Source organism: Penicillium cataractarum, assembly GCF_028827025.1.
Source record: "Penicillium cataractarum strain IBT 29864 chromosome Unknown utg000007l, whole genome shotgun sequence".
Classification (NCBI taxonomy): Eukaryota; Fungi; Ascomycota; class Eurotiomycetes; order Eurotiales; family Aspergillaceae; genus Penicillium; species Penicillium cataractarum.
This window is the reverse complement of record NW_026622743.1, coordinates 3,871,898-3,888,054: the sequence shown is the minus strand read 5'-3', so window position 1 is coordinate 3,888,054 and position 16,157 is coordinate 3,871,898. Positions and strand designations below refer to the sequence as shown.

The 16,157-nt window shown below is 46.8% G+C and overlaps 5 protein-coding genes across 5 annotated transcripts; 3 read left to right on the top strand and 2 right to left on the bottom strand.

Annotated features, from left to right (window-relative positions):
- Positions 1–46: 46 nt before the first annotated feature.
- On the top strand, positions 47–2,005 carry N7496_008942 (cytochrome P450; the record flags this gene model as incomplete). The annotated part of the gene is made up of 7 exons (XM_056701861.1): positions 47–245; positions 331–463; positions 527–718; positions 776–927; positions 983–1,230; positions 1,285–1,556; positions 1,609–2,005. The coding sequence occupies 7 exons, from the start codon at positions 47–49 to the stop codon at positions 2,003–2,005; spliced, it is 1,593 nt and encodes a 530-aa protein (XP_056553924.1).
- A 729-nt stretch (positions 2,006–2,734) lies between these two features.
- N7496_008941 (uncharacterized protein) lies at positions 2,735–4,172 on the top strand (the record flags this gene model as incomplete). The annotated part of the gene is made up of 3 exons (XM_056701860.1): positions 2,735–2,878; positions 2,987–3,827; positions 3,877–4,172. 3 exons carry the CDS (start codon positions 2,735–2,737, stop codon positions 4,170–4,172), a joined length of 1,281 nt encoding a protein of 426 aa, XP_056553923.1.
- A 3,155-nt stretch (positions 4,173–7,327) lies between these two features.
- On the bottom strand, positions 7,328–9,103 carry N7496_008940 (putative FAD-dependent oxygenase; the record flags this gene model as incomplete). Its single annotated transcript, XM_056701859.1, has 4 exons — positions 7,328–7,963; positions 8,021–8,415; positions 8,480–8,696; positions 8,825–9,103. 4 exons carry the CDS (start codon positions 9,101–9,103, stop codon positions 7,328–7,330), a joined length of 1,527 nt encoding a protein of 508 aa, XP_056553922.1.
- A 1,737-nt stretch (positions 9,104–10,840) lies between these two features.
- On the top strand, positions 10,841–12,373 carry N7496_008939 (uncharacterized protein; the record flags this gene model as incomplete). Its single annotated transcript, XM_056701858.1, has 6 exons — positions 10,841–11,035; positions 11,091–11,218; positions 11,285–11,384; positions 11,443–11,584; positions 11,645–11,853; positions 11,921–12,373. 6 exons carry the CDS (start codon positions 10,841–10,843, stop codon positions 12,371–12,373), a joined length of 1,227 nt encoding a protein of 408 aa, XP_056553921.1.
- A 403-nt stretch (positions 12,374–12,776) lies between these two features.
- N7496_008938 (Major facilitator superfamily domain general substrate transporter) lies at positions 12,777–14,555 on the bottom strand (the record flags this gene model as incomplete). Its single annotated transcript, XM_056701857.1, has 3 exons — positions 12,777–13,052; positions 13,107–13,945; positions 14,000–14,555. The coding sequence occupies 3 exons, from the start codon at positions 14,553–14,555 to the stop codon at positions 12,777–12,779; spliced, it is 1,671 nt and encodes a 556-aa protein (XP_056553920.1).
- Between the last annotated feature and the right edge of the window lie 1,602 nt (positions 14,556–16,157).

Here is a 16,157-nt window from a genome sequence, read left to right as displayed (position 1 = left end):
CGTCGGTTCTGGTACAATAGATTCAGTCACGCCATTCGCCGCCGCTATGCCATTTCCTTGGGTAGCAAGCCTTTTGCTGGGCTTCCTGGCTGTCTATGTCATGAAAAAGACAATGCTAGATAAGACGTTGCCCGGTCCTCTTCCACCAGGGCCTCGGCCTAAGCCGTTATTGGGTAACCTTACAGATCTACCCCCGAAAGGCGAACAGGATTGGATGCATTGGTTGAAGCACAAAGAGCTCTACGGTAGACATTCCACTCTTCACATACAAATTCACACTTTCAAAGCATTATACCTTGGTTATTGTAGACGTTCTGACGCGTATTCTAGGGCCAATTAGCTCCCTCACAGTCTTAGGGCAGACTATCATCATTGTCAATGATATGAAAACTGCCGTGGATCTGCTAAATAAACGGTCTGCCGTTTACTCATCAAGGCCAAAGATGGTCTTTGCATCCGAGATGTAAATCCTTCAAAATATCTACTTGATTTTCATTTTCGATACAAGAGCTAATCAAAGGGATAGGGTGGGATGGGAAGATGGTCTCGCTTTCCAAGGTTACACTGAGAGATTCCGAGCCTATCGCAAAGCAGTACAACCATCATTCGGATCCGAGTCGGCTGTCTCGCAGTTCAACCCCCTTCAAGAAAAAGAGGTTCACCGCTTCTTGCTACGAGTACTTCGAGAACCAACGAAATTTATCCAACATATTCAAACGTGAGTCTCACCAGGCAGAAGTTTGTGAAAAGTTGACTAAGTCGACGATCCATCCAGAGAAGCAGGCGCTGTTATTTTGAACATTGCATATGGCTACACAATTGAGCCGTTCCATCGTGACCATCTTGTAGATATCACAAACGAGGCACTTGACCATTTCGCCAAAGCTGCGACTCCTGGAACTTGGATGGTAGATATCATCCCGGCATGTAAGTGTTATGACTCGCTTTACTGATCGAAAATACTCTGAACTAATGCATTTAGTGAAATATATTCCTGCATGGTTCCCAGGGGCAGGATTCAAGCGCATCGCGCAGGCCTGGAGGGGGCAATTGATTGGTATAGCAGACAGACCTTACGCATTCGTCAAGGCACAGATGAAGAGTGGCAAGCATAAACCATCATACTTGTCAAACATTTTCAGCACCCATGGCATCCCAGAGCCTGGATCCGAGAAGGAAACCATCGCTAAGTGGACTGCCGCGTCACTATACACTGGCGGTGCTGACACGGTAAGTTCGGTCACCATTCTTTCTTTGCTAACTATCGAATGCTAATGGAATTAGACTGTGTCATCTATCCAATGTTTCTTCCTCGCCATGGCCATGTATCCAGAAGTCCAACGTAAGGCACAAGATGAGATCGAACGAGTTCTAGGACGCGGGCGTCTGCCAAAAATGGCAGACCGTGCCAACCTTCCGTATGTGAACGCTATAGTCAAGGAGGTTCTTCGCTGGCATCCTGTGGCACCAATGGCCATACCTCATTTGTCCACAGCGGATGATACCTGGGGAGATTACTTTATTCCTAAGGGCTCTTTGATTATGCCTAATATCTGGTAAGCAATAGAATATCCACCGAGAAGCCTCATCAACTAACGTCAAATTAAGGGCTATGATGCATGATCCAAGCATTTATCATGAGCCCATGATCTTCAAGCCCGAAAGATTCCTTGAGGCTCAGGGACATGGTCCAGAAATAGACCCTCACTCCATCGCTTTCGGGTTTGGTCGTCGTATCTGCCCGGGTCGTTTCCTAGCAGATAACACCGTCTATCTGAGTGTAGCGCAGACTCTGGCAGTCTTCAACATCAGCAACGCTATACAAGACGGAGTCGCGATCAAAAAAAGCCCCAGGTTTGAGCCGGGTGTGATTAGCCACCCAGCACCATTCCAATGTTCGATCGCAGTTCGTGGTCCTGCTGAGGAAGCACTCATATTGTCTGTTGAGCAAGAGCACCCATGGGAACCGAGCGATGCATCCGACCTTGAGAAGCTTGGGTATTAAAGCAACATATATGCACCAGTTACGATCCTGTCTCAACCCTAATCATTGAAAGAAGTCCTCGGATGTACACATACTTTTCTCTTACATGTAGATATCATATTCCAGCCCACGTTCCATGGTACTCGTAAGACAACATGACAATCGAGGGCTGCGTGGAATCTGTCTTAGCTCAGTCTAACGTTCTGGTATGGCCGATGATCCTTCTCTATGTTCTGGGTTGATAGCAGTGTACTCAAATTACGCTGTCCTTCAGTTCTATGTTTCCAAGTGGTGACCTTTTATAATATAATACTCCAAAATGAAGAAGTCATTCATATAATTGGAGGCCTCCGTGCACTTTCAGGCTGATTTGTAATAGTATACGTGATTCTTGCTTCACACGCGGGAAATGCGGGGAAAATCCGCGCTGGGATCAATCTAGCCGAGGTACCTCTTCGGCCTTCAAACCGCCAAAAAAGGATTGTTTTTATCCTATGATATTACTCATCCTTCATGTCAACTTCTGCCAATGACAGTCTTCATCGGATATCACGGCAGAGAACACCACCCCTCGTGATCTATGGCAGGGTTGGTCTTCCATAAGATACATTAATGTTGGTTCTCTTGTCAGAACCAGCGAACCAAGCGGATGCGGGGGTCGACTTTATTCCCACGTTTTTCTTTACGCAATATTCGCGCCATTTATGAGAGAAAATTTCGAGGCCGTCCCCAGAAGACCATTTAATTGGAATGAACCGACCAACTCATTTAGAAGAACAGCTTAAAGAGCTTGGGCCCACACAGCCGCACAATGAAGACACACCGGAGGTGCCTCGAGTGTCTGGCCCGTCACGCAGGATAACAGGGCCCTTCCAGGTACTGGGAGCATTTTTTGTGTGTTTTAATGTTTGGTAAGTAATATGGCTCTATTCTTCGCTAGTTCTTATCCATTGACAAAGCTTTATTCAAAGGGGTTTAAACTTTGCCTTTGGATCTTTTCAGAGTTTTTACGCTCTCACCTTCATTCCCTCATCTACAGCATCTGCTATTTCCTGGGTTGGAACTATTCAGTCATGGCTCTTGATCGCCTGCGGTCTAATCTCTGGTCCGCTATTTGATTTAGGTTACTTTCCAACAATGGTGATGGCTGGAAGTTTTTTTTCTGTGTTTGGCTTCATGATGCTGAGCATTGCGCATAAATACTATGCAATATTCCTAAGTCAAGGAATATGCATGGGCCTCGGGTTCGGATTGCTTTATGTGCCCACTGTCGCCTTGATAAGCCAGAGATTCTCCGAAAATCGCGCTGTTGCGTTAGGCGTGGCCACAAGCGGAGCTCCCGCAGGAGGTATCATCTATACCGTCATCTTCAATCAGCTGATCTCTAGAGTGGGCTTTGGATGGACGGTCCGCATTATGGGATTTGTGATGCTGTTTCTTTTTATTATGGCTGCTCTGCTGCTCTCTTCAGAAGGAGGTCTGAAAAGCAGGGTAGTGAGCGACCGACCCAGAGTTCTCTTTGATACCCGAGCACTGAAGGATCTTCCATTCTGGAGCTTCACAGTTGCGAACTTCTTGATCTATTTAGGCTATATGACACCGTACTACATGATCCCAACGTACGCGCAAACCGTACTTCATACGTCACGTTCATTAGCCTCATACATCTTGATGGCATCGCAAGCTGCCTCGATCGTGGGCCGTGTTGCTACAACTATTTTCGCCCACTTTTACGGGTCTATGATTTCATGGGTTCTGTGTGGCATGTTATCAGGCATGCTTTGCTTGTGCTGGATAAGTGCCGATGATCTTCCGCGATTTTTCGTTTTTGTGGCATTCTATGGTAAAGCAATTCCTATCCCACTTCATAGGCTTAACTGACTGGGAAAAAGGAGCCATCTCTGGGGCCTTGGTCCCCCTTCCACCGAGCGTCTTTCCTCATGTCTGTCCTGATTCTCACTCCCTTGGAACTTGGCTCGGCATGGCCCAAAGTATCAGCAGCTTTGCTTCCTTAGTAGGGCCGCCAATTGCTGGGGCATTGGCGTCTATAAATTCTGGCGGAAGCGCAGATCTGAACTTTATGGGTATCCAGCTTTTTAGTGGGATCACTATGACACTCGGCGCTTGTTCGCTAATTGGCCTTTGGTATTTGCTATATAGACTAAGAGACAAAAAAGGCTTCTTCTGAAGTGAGTGCAGGACAGCAAAAGACAATTTTACAGAGCCGATAACCTATATTACCTTGTCACCAATTAATGCAACTGCCTGCATTGCATTCACGCGTACCTCAATGATGAAATCTTGTAATAATTTGACATTAACCCTTCATTCTTACCTAGCTTCAACTGATATATGCGGAAGAATTGACACTTTACTGGCTAGAGAAAGCGTGGGGTCATCACGACTTCGGGGCTCAAGCCGTCCGGTACTATAGAAACGTATTTCTTTTTGTAGAAAAAAGAAGAAAAATGCCATAAAAACCCAAAAATTCAGTATCTACATGTGCTTACCCACAATATTATTAGGTAGCCGGCATGTGGCTTGAGTGGCAATTAGTCAGGAGGGTGTCGCCCGGGCTAGTATAGGGTCATACTCATGGCACTACAAGAAACTTTCGCGACACTATGACGCCAAGCCTACTTAGGAACGCCCTTATAAGTAGAACATGGTATATCCGACATCTGTGTACAGTGGTACTTCAACATTTTGGAACAAGAGATAGCCTTGCCAGAGATGCTTCAATCTCCTATGTTTCTAAAGATCATTCGGGGATCCTTTTAATCGTCCTTTTAATTGGATTTTTAATCGTCTTTTTTCAATCATCCTTTTGGAGTGCCCTAGTAATGTCTCTCTATTCATCTTTTGAAGTATAACTAATAAAATGATTTAGGCCTTTAGTCGGGGTGGTTGATCTCGTGAAGCTTCACTGTATATAACTACCTATGTGATAACCGCTGCTCACTGATGGCCCTAGTATCGTTGTACCATTCTATACCCGTAAGGTGCGTTCCAATTAGGCTTGGAATTGTGGTGTCGCGAAAGTTTTTTGTAGTGCTATGAGTATGATCCTTACTTTACTTTGCGAATAACATCACCCTGCGTGATAACTGGCTATCAAAATGGATACTAGCCGAAGAGTTAACCCCGCCGGGCCGGCGCCAATTATATGAGATCAAAACGGCATACCTGCTCTTCACTGAGTTTGTGAGAGGGGGGTGGCAGCTGCCATACTGGAGGGGTCTGAAGTGGAGTCTTGACTAGCTTAGTTCGAAACACTGTGCTCTAGAGAAGATAGGATGAAGAATATACCCAGGCCAACAGCCATCGAGCCAAATGTAAGTGGAATTCAAATAGAAGAAAAGGCGGGTAAATTTCAGACCGGGAAAAGACGATCTTGATACTGCAGGATGGCTTTAATTAGCCCGTGTGACCAGAGCAAGATCTGAGACTACTACGTTCACATACCCTACACAACAAATATGGTCGGTCTCGTGTAAAGTGCCGTCGTTGCTCACTAGGACTCTAATACAAGCCAGCAATAATAATGCGCTATCTCATAATTTGTGACGAGCTCTCATGTAGTGGAGAGAGGAGACCTAGAAATCCGATGATCCGAAGAAGAAATGCGCTGTCGATTCTAACCATCCCGCGGGAGCTTTGGGGGAAGGGTCCCATATCACCGAAAATTCAGTCATTGAGGAAGTTAGCATATTTTTCGGTGTAAGAAACAGTTGATGCGCTAATCCTGACATGTGATCCACTTCTTCTGCCATCAAGTCATCTAGGCATTTCATTGCCGCAGTGAAAGCTGTGGTCCGCAGGTCGAGGAGATCAGAGATAGAATCATCTCGCATCGAAGCGAAACTGTTTGAATCTTTGAAGTCTACGCCTGAAAGACCTATTGCGTGCTGAATCCAAACCGACTTATTTTGTTTATCAAATTCAGAACTATCCCCTTGATGGCTACAACTGTCTAGAATGTGAGCTGTTAGCCATTTGAACATCAAATGGATTATGGGACCACCAGATGTTGCCTACATTCTCTGATCTGTCGTGACTCCAGAGCCGCCTCATGACTTGATCTCCGAGCTGTATGCCGGTATCGACCGTGTATCTTCGTGGGTTCCGGGTGCCTTTTTCTTGGAGCTTCTTAACACGAGCGCTTGTCAAGGCGACAATGCATGCAAGGGAAACCAGATATAGCACCATCACAGCGCTTCTTCCGATCACGACACGCTTGGCAGGCTACCTGGGCACGCGCACATCGTGTTGGATGTGAATTGAGGGAATTTTGAGCGTTTTCCATAGTAAATTCCAGTGAAAAGATTAGGATGTGGAAAAATGTGTAAACTAGAATTCCAAGGTGCGGATGGCCAACGCCCCTTATATAGACCTCTTGACATTATCGCTACATTATAATTGGCCTCAATAGACTAGCCTCGGCTATATTCGGTGTATTAACAAGCTCCATTTGATAATAATTTTGATCATTATGGAGAATAAAAAATGCAGACTGCTCAGGATAGTCCGCTTGAAAATATCCGATTGCTACCAGGTCCGCAGTTTCGTCATTGTGTCTTCTTGCAATGTGAATCCCAGCTTATTGTACTACATAGTTTTCAGATTGGTCATCGTGGCCGATTCAAAGATTTACAGTGCCACTCCCAAGAGTATGCAAATTCCTTCGATAACTACCTACTCTGCACCCTCCAGTTTCTCCTGGCTCGCAACGCTCGCTGCGTTGCATCGCTAGCCACCCCCACGCGATAGATTCGCTAAGCAGAATACTCCACAGTCGTCGTTTCCGGTTTATATTCGTCAGAGATTTCATGCGAATTTGTGTTCTGGCAGTGTGACTTGAAACGACGTGCCCTCTTCGGCGGATCGAAGATGTTCTTGGCTTCTAATGATGTATCTTGAGTCCAGCGGTATTGTGCCTCATATCCTGTCAAACAATTAGGCGGCCTCTGTGTTGCTGTTTGAGTTTTTCGACAACCAGGAGGGCCAAGGGCAGTGAAAACAAAGAAAATATGAACGACGAGGAATTGGAAACTACATATGTTTAGTGTAATTTTTCCTCTTATTTTTCTAGTTTTCGTTTCTGGGCTTGAGGTTCGATGGATGTCTTCCATGGAGTATTACTAACCAATCTTCTCAAAACTTAAAGACAGAAAAGCGTTTGCGCTAGAGGAGAATTATATTCAGATTGCAGAGATTCTTCTCCTGTCCTTGCTTCTTTTCGCCCACATCCCCGTTGATTCATATTCATAGGGGCGACAAAGACTCAATTACACAATGGTTATATACGGGATTTCTCTCTTATGCCAGCTCATTCTCTTAACTCTACGCAATAGGTGCGTAGAAACTGAACTTGCCAGAGGGGTCATACTTCTTCTTCAATGAATGCAGACGGCTTTGACGCCAGCTATCACTTCCATACAGCTCCTGGAGTGTTTCATCACCATAGGCATAGTTGACATAGGCTCGGAGGTCGTCCTGGCCTGTACCATCCCGAAGAATGTCACGAAGCTGATTGCCCAAGTTGGCTACTTGAGTGTCCAGTCCGGGGCCAGCAGGCAGATAGTTAATTAGCGGAGCGGCGAGGATGTTCTCACTGCGGAACGCAAAAGCGCTAGAGTCGGCAGAAATTGCGTTCACACCCTGCATTGAGTAGCCTTCAAACATGAAGATTGAGTTGTTGAATGCCGAGTTGCCACGGACAGCATTTGCGAAAACCCCATACGCCTTCTCTTGAGCGGCGACGTTGTACGATTGGAGGTAAATCGGGAAGCGGGGGTTTGCAAGAGCGCCCTTTTGGCAAGGTGGGGACGAGTTGGCAATTCCAGTCCAGCCAGCCAGATCGGTGTAGGTTCCTGACGCAGGCTCGATTGAGATGGGTCCGATGTTATGGAAAGGCTGGGTATAAGCACCGTCGACAGTAGTGACACCTTCTTGAATGATGTAGAAAATGATGACCGGCTGATTAATGTCAGAAAGAGGCACCTGTTCCACGCTCTGGAATTCAATCAAACTTACGTTGTTGGGGTCAGCTCCCGGGTTGTTGAGCCAGTAGGACCAGTTAATCAGACCTTCCGGCTGTGTACCGTTCTTCAACAGATAGTCATTTGCAGCTTGATACACAGCCTCTACCTTGTCACCGCTGAAAGTGAGGGTTTCAATTGCCCAGTCACGATGCTGAATATCAAAGACCTTGGTAGTGAGTGATGTAACGATGCCGAAGTTATGGCCAGCACCCTTCATTGCCCACCAAAGGTCAGAGGTTGTGTCAATCGTTGTTAACTTTCCGTTGGCAAGAACGATGTTCATTGAAACAAATTGATCAGCAACCAGTCCATGGTGTCCCTGGAGCCAGCCATGACCTCCACCAAGACCAGGTCCTAGAATACTGACGCACTCGCAAGTTCCGGTCACTGATTTTAAAGATTAGCGCCTCCCATTTTTGAGATATGACATTAGGATAAGCAAGGCACATACCCGCCTGCTTTCCAGCATTCCAAAGCGCGTCCACAACAGCCTTTGACATGGCTCCACCACCAATCGTCGCTGTTTTTCCATCCCCGGCGACGGTGACAGTATCAAGTTGAGTCATGTAAATCTCGATTCCCTGATCCATTTTGCCCAGCGTGGTCAATGATCCATGAGCGCCAGTATACGCGAGGAACGGCAACTCCCGCTGATTGGCGAATTGCACCTAGATGGTTGTCAGTTCAATGACCCACGCTTGATCTTCTCAATCTCATGTTTTCACGAGTGTCGTTTTTCAGGGGACAGTGCAACTGAAGGAATGATAAAGCAGCGGAAGGGGACAGAAGCACCTACGGTCGCAGCAACGTCATTTTCGGTGCCTGGAACGACAACCACATTCACCTTAGGCTCATCCAACAGGGACCATCGGGCAGAGGCATCATCGAACTCGGTTGAGTTGGGATAGTAAATTTTGGCAGAGCTTGAAAGCTTATTCTGGAGCTCTGTCATATCATAATTGCCTCTTGAATGAAGACCGGGGGCGCGATCCCGAGCGACGGGCACGTTCTGGCCGCCCGAGGTGAAAGCCCAGGCGGCAATCGCCATAACGGCTTGCATCTTCAAGTAATACATCGTGAAAGCTCGACCTGAACTGCCGTGACAAAAAAACGCTTGAATTCTGTTGCGGCTATGCGGCCTTGCTGTTGGCTGAGCAGGAATCCCGGCAAACGGCCTCCGTAAAAAGATGGGTGCTAGGAGGCTAGGCGAGCGTACAAACGAACCCCTGTCAATTATTCCGTGGGGGCTCGAGGAATTAATATTTATTTCGCACACTGTATGGGACTTCTATTAGTTAGTTTCTACCCCAATTGACTAAAAGGTTTAATTTAGGCTTGCTGAAGCCCGGGTTAGCAAGGCTGCCATCGTGGGATATTATTATTAAAAGGCCGAACAACCCGTCCACCTCCCTCGGACTTGGCATCGTGCGCTCGCAGGATTTATAAGTTCTGTGTCCGCAAGCCAGAGGGGCGAGTGTCCGTTGATAATTACAATCTCTAGAAGTCAATTTTTGAAGATCTACAGAGTACTTTCCATTCTCCTCGTAGTCTATGATTTGAGGGACACAAAATTGTGCCTGGCAGTACCAGCCGGCCGGTAGAATCCCCCCTGCAGCAGGAAAGAAAGACTAATTCATGTAGGGGTCCAGCACGTGCTACATGCAATATGGAAGCCTAGAAAACCTTCTTCACGATGATAAACACGGCCAGACTACCAATATCTCCAATCTAAACTCTGGGAACAATTTGCTTAGTTTCACACTGAGACGAACCATAAATTGAATTCATCCACTTAAGTTTGGCCCCCAAGCCACTTGGCTGCCGGGCCAAGAATCATGGATGGCCATAGGGATCGGTGGCGCCGCTGTTCAGAGGGCCTGACCGCAGCATTCAGGGTCCACTTGATGGATTTCCGGCCGAGGCCGATACCCCATCGCAGCGTCGATGCCACGATCCCGAGCCTTCCGAGGAAGAAATTATTATTATTATTATGGGTTAGACTCTTGTTCTTTGACCTACATACTCCAGTTTTGTCAATATATCTCAGGCCTAATGCATACTAAGAAATCCGGCTCAGCCAAGAGCTAGAGAAATTGCCAAAGATATTTCCGTCCAGGGCAGACTTTCTTCCTTAGAGACGGTAGTCCGTGAAAAACCGGTTCTTCATATTTCCTCGCCCAGCCTTTTCTTCAGACCGGGAACCAATAAGCATCACCACGTGCTAGTAACCGTTACCCTCTCGATGGGACAAGAATAATGATCTCAGATATGCAACGTGAGAAGGATCGGGAATCGGGCTCCAGTTTTACTAATAGAACTAATCGCTTTTCAAAAGAATCATTCAATTTCGAAATGAGCTGTGGATACATTTTCTTCTCGCAGTTGGAGCCAACTTTATTAAGGTTTCCGAGGAAATGGTCACTTAGCCGTCACGATTGGAGGGAATATTAGTGCTAGAATCGTTCGGAAGATTATTCGAGAAAGTCTGAACATCCCCAAAACTTAGAATTGGGTCTGTGCATGTGCTGCCGATCAGAAGAATCACTTCCAGGTACCTCATTAATGGTTTCTTGGTACGGGCGATAAGCTATTGTATTGTGTGGTGGCTGCAATTCGGGCGTTCTCTCAATATACAAGACCAACTTCTTTTTTCAATCATCCTTGCCCTCGTTTGGCGAAGATTCAACCGCTATGCCAGCCCGCCATTGAGAGGCACATTACCGTAGTATAGCGCAGAAGTACGTGGCTGACCGGTCTTGCCTTCTCTTGTCGGATTTGATTTGACATTCTAACATGCTGACTTCATTTAGGTATGTCTGGCATGATTACTCTAGTTGCTAGAGATGCCGCCTCAGAGGCAGCTAAAGCTGCATACAAAGCAACGGTGGAATTGTGGACGCTCTATTCATTTGGAGTTGCTGTGACCTTGCTTCGAACATACGCCAGAGTGAGGGCCGTGGGTTTCAGGAATCTGAAAGCCGACGACTACCTTATCTGGGTCGCAATTGTTCGTAGATCCGCAATCATTTGTGGGTGCTTGATTCTTACCATAATATTTCTAGGCTTTCTATACCACACAGACGGCATTGGCATATAGTGTCGGCAATGTCGCCCATGGCCTTGCAAATAACAGCATGACAGATGCCCAACGTGCGGCACTCTCTCCCGGGGACCCTGAGTATCAGGCAAGGTATGCCACAGTCAACTGAAGAGCCCGTGAAATAATATTCGAAGTGGGAACTTACAATATTATTAGAGTGATTGGCTCTAAGATTCAGGTCGCAGGGTGGACGACTTATATGCTATTAATCGGGTCGCTTAAACTGTCCATGCTCGCATTTTACCTCCGCCTTACGGTATGACTTGCTGGTCTATGCGACATAGCAAACCTGGCTTGCTAACCGGTGCCAATAGGATGGCTTGGGTCGACGCTACCGCATTCCCGTTTATATTGGATTTGCCCTCGTTTTGGGGAGCATGATAGCCAGTGTCTTGACAATCTTCACTGCATGTCGGCCGTTGAATCACTACTGGCAGATTAACCCGGCCCCGGAGAGTGAGTTTCCTATCTTTTTTATTTCTTCAATTCAAGTCTAATATTCCATTTCACCTCCAGATGTCTGCCAGCCTGCTATCTCAATGCCCATCATTTGGGTGACATTCGCCGCAAATCTCGCTACCGACCCATACCTTATCTTCATTCCCATTCCGATGCTTTGGAAATCGAGTCTAAAGTTGTTGAAAAAGATAGCAGTGACAATCGTCCTGAGTGCTGGTGTCTTTGTGCTGGTTTGCGCAACCATCAAGAGCGTTTTTCTCATTGTGGTATGTCCTGCATTGTTCCCCGACTCACCCGCACATCAAAGCATCTTTCTGATCAGCGCTTTTCTAGTCACCTGTAAGTGGAGCACAAATCGCTGAGGAGTGGGGAACTCGAGAAACCTTCGTCGCCGTGATCACCACCAACCTTCCTATGATATTCCATCTCTTCAAGACCTGGCTAGGCGTGTTTTTTGGAAGTGCCTTCCAATCGTCGCAACGAACATACAAAACTCCCTCTGGTGGGTTCCGCAGCATTGGTGGTGGCGATTATCAGAGTCGAGACCGCCGTGGGCCACCCAGCTCGAATCCTGTTACTGCCAACATGACCTTCAACGAAAGTGAGGAGCGGATTGTCGACGATATCTACTTGGAGGGTTTGAAAGCCTACGCTGGACCAGGCGATGAAAATACTACCCCGAATGCTGGAATCGTGGTCTCCAAACAAATTGAAGTCACACACGAGGCAAGGCGTAGCGCTAATAGCGTACCTATACCGGAGCAAAGCACTCATGAACCTTGGTAATGGAAAAAAAGAAAAATGCGTTGGCTTGATAACGATATGACGGGTGGCTGTTTCATGTTTGCGCTTATATTTGTTACCCTGTACCTATTTATAGACCGCATTTTCTCCTCTACTGATTAAGAGAGCAGCTCTATTCTGTGATTTTTACCGTATCTTTCTACCTTGGCTCACAAGCGTACTTTGAAAGTATTTTCTTTCGGGCTCCAGATACCATTTAGCCTCCCTACAAATCTACTATGATGCTCATGCCGCGACTTCTGTTCACTTTCATACGGCCTGATCTTCTCCAAATATCGTATCTGCCCCCGTGACTAGCTCAATTTGCCACAATACGCAAATGACTGATCAAAAAGGCAATAAAGAGGTTATGCATTCGTCATGGTATTCAATGTACCTACAAGACTCAATGTCCGAAAACCACGGTCTCAGTCTTGGCGTCCTTCGCATGCTCCTTCTGCCATTTCTTCGAATACTGAACACCAAATCCTTTGCTGAAAACATCCCTGACAGCCTCCAGTGGCATACCTTTGCACTCAGGGTAGAGGAATACGATGAACAACCAACCAACGAAGCAGATTCCAGTGTAAAATCCGAAGGCTCCACTAGGCGTCCAGCTCTTCATCATTGAAAGAAAGGTCGAAGCAATGATAATGTTAGTACTCCAGCATGTCACCGTGTTCTGTGAAGTTGTTAGTGTCAAAGGTACAAAGGGACGAAGTCTCGCAGGACATACCAGCATAGTTCCAAGTGCTCTGACTTCGATGGGAATAAGCTCTGTACCAATCCACGCGATGGTAGCGACACCTGAAGAAAAGCAAGCGACGTAGCAGATAATAGCCACAAGCACGACGGGGCCTGGCCACCCAACTTGGTCGGTCTCTAGCTCCAGATTGCTCGTATTCACAGGAATATAGCTGAATGCTACAGCTGTAACCATCATGCAAATGGCCATTCCCAGTACAGTGAATGTCAAAATGATTCTTCGTCCAAGTCGATCCACCAGAACAATGTTGACAATGGAGAAAACAAAGTTTGTAGCTGAGACGGTAATCCCGACCGCAGTCGGATTATTGAATCCCACCATAGAAAACAATACTGAGGCGTAATACATGAGAGTATTGAAACCTGACAATTGACTGATTGCCATGACCATACATGCTGTCAAAACTGCTCGGCCGGTAGCGGGAGTTGTGAAGATACGCTTGAAGGTCACCCACAACGACTCTTCAGTCATAGCCTGAGTAGCCTCGCTTAGCGACAGCTCAATTGACATGATCTTGGCCCGTCGTTGCTCCTCAGTCGATGTAGGGTAAATTCGAAGGAGGACAGTGTTTGCAGCTTCGTGGTTACCATGAGAAACAAGCTGCCTAGGTGACTCTGGGCAGAACACAAGAAGTCCAGCTAATAAAAGAGCTGGAGCGGCTCCAATGCCGACTGTAGCTCGCCATCCCTCGCCCTTGACCTGAGCAAAGCCAGCGCCTAGAGCGCTCGCGAGTAGCTGACCAAAAGTAACGCTCATGTTATTGAACGCAACCATACGACCCCGATATTTTGCAGGTGCCAACTCGCCAACTTCGATTGGTTAGTCGCGTGTATAAGCAAATGGATAGGCAATGGGTGACGTACTGTACATGGGAACAATCATAGCAGCGCCTCCGACGCCCAGTCCAACAACAAACCTGCCAGTCGCGAATTGCTCGACTGAGTACGCGCAGGTCTGAAGGACAGTCCCGGTAACAAACAACACGCAAGCGCCCCATATAGGCCACCGGCGACCAAACCGATCAGCAGTGAGACCTGCTCCTACTGCACCCACCAAAGCACCTCCACTTGTCAATGAAGTCACCATTTCTTGTTCATTGGAGCTCAGCTCGTGGCCTAGTGAAGAGCCAATGGTCACCAGGACGGCGGAGATGTAGCCTGTATCGTATCCTGTCTCGAAGTCAGAAGATATGCTCGCGAGTTGGATGGGAGCCCTACCAAACAGAAGACCTCCGATTGAAACCACGATAGAGATAAGCCACGCCGCTTTAGAAGCAGCCGTGCCTTCAATATTGTTGAGCTCTGACAGATCGTTTCCAAGATCTAAGGGCTTGACATTCTCAATCTCCTCAAAATCTTCTTCTGCACGGTCATCAGCCTTCATTTTCTCTGTGGTGTCTTCTCCGTGCTTGAAGTTCATCTCTGGTATGGAATAACAATTCAGCAAGAATGATTGGAAGTGGAGAGAGAAGTCAATCGATGATGAATCTGTCCAAGGCAAGGTAGACGTTGAGACCAATTTGTAGGCCTTTTATAGACCTGTCATCTCAGCATTCATCGTTGATAGTCTAATCTGATCGGCCGTTGTCCGTACTATTAGTTAAATTCCCCGTGGGTACAAGAATGGCGGGGAATAGGGCGATGTTCAGAAAATACGCAGTAAGGTGGAGTTATCTAGGATCTGGTTGGGCGATACCAAGGCGGAGCCCGATCACAGTTTCACCACACGCGGGAAATAGTTCTCCTTCAAGAGAAAGTGCAGCGCGCCGCAAATGATGACGGTACCCCCACAGAATCTTCCCCGCATTTCCCCGTCTTCTCCGGCTTTTCAGGGTCTTGGGTCCTTCATCCGGAGGTTGGACCTCGGAGGATCTCGTTACGGTCCTTAACCGGAATCACAACATGAGACAATTGACCTTCTGAGATAATTCGGCTCTTGGTTGTTTAATTGCCTTTCTTCGGGAGTCGATTCAAGTGCCGTACCTCTAGCCGTCTCTCCAGACCAAACTACATTTCTTCGAGTGATTCAAGTAATGCAGGAAGTCATTGAGCAAAGTGGATTCGCCCTAAATGAAGTATAATCTAGCTCGCTAACTATGACTAGCACAGTTCCTCCCTACGTAGCTGCCCCCACTTGTTGCTTTGGTTTGGCTTTGGTTTGTTTTGGCTGGGCCTGGCGCATCGATAACAGATCTCGAAAATAACTCTTTCTCTAGAAGGGGCTGGATTATTAATTTGCCATCGGAAAAATATCCCCGTTGAATTCAATCCTCTCTATGGCAGGGCGTGATTTGTTAGAGGGCGCTATGTCATGGGCGGGAATCCCGCACTCCACAGTAACCAATCATTGCTTCACCTGGCTACCCATCCATTGCAGTCAAAAATGAATCGAAATGAAGCTGATCAGACTGAGATTTGATCCCCAGACCTTATCGGGGCTCTACATGATATTTAACCCCGGGCGGGAGATCGTGTGGGCTGGATGTGCTTAGTGTTTTGTCACAATATCGTGGTAACGTTAATCGCCCCACTCAACATCGGTGATCACGACGCGTCACACTCCTACTAGCGTAGTACCCGATCACCTTTCCAGGCATAAGGAACCTTAGAATCTTCAAGTTTCTACTCCCATAAAAGTATGATCTTACACATCCAGATTAATGCTTATGTTTAACCGAGACTAAAGCGACTCAACAAGACAGAGATTAGCCACTAGGGTAGCAAACTGAATAACTGATCAGACTTGAAGATATCTACACCAACTTGTAAGTCGTCATAGAGCAGCCAATCAAAAAAATGTACTATCGCAACTCTGACCATTACGGTAGATATGGTCGCACCTCAATAGGTAGTCTGAGTTCAATGGTCACAAAAATGTTTCTGGCAGCCCAGGCAAGGAGATGTATATCAGGTTCAATTAACATGGGCCAAACGGAGAGACCGAGCCTTAATTAAAACAATTTGACCTTTCATCATCTGGCCCTATTCATCCAGTAGGCATCGTATATTCTCTGTCTATATA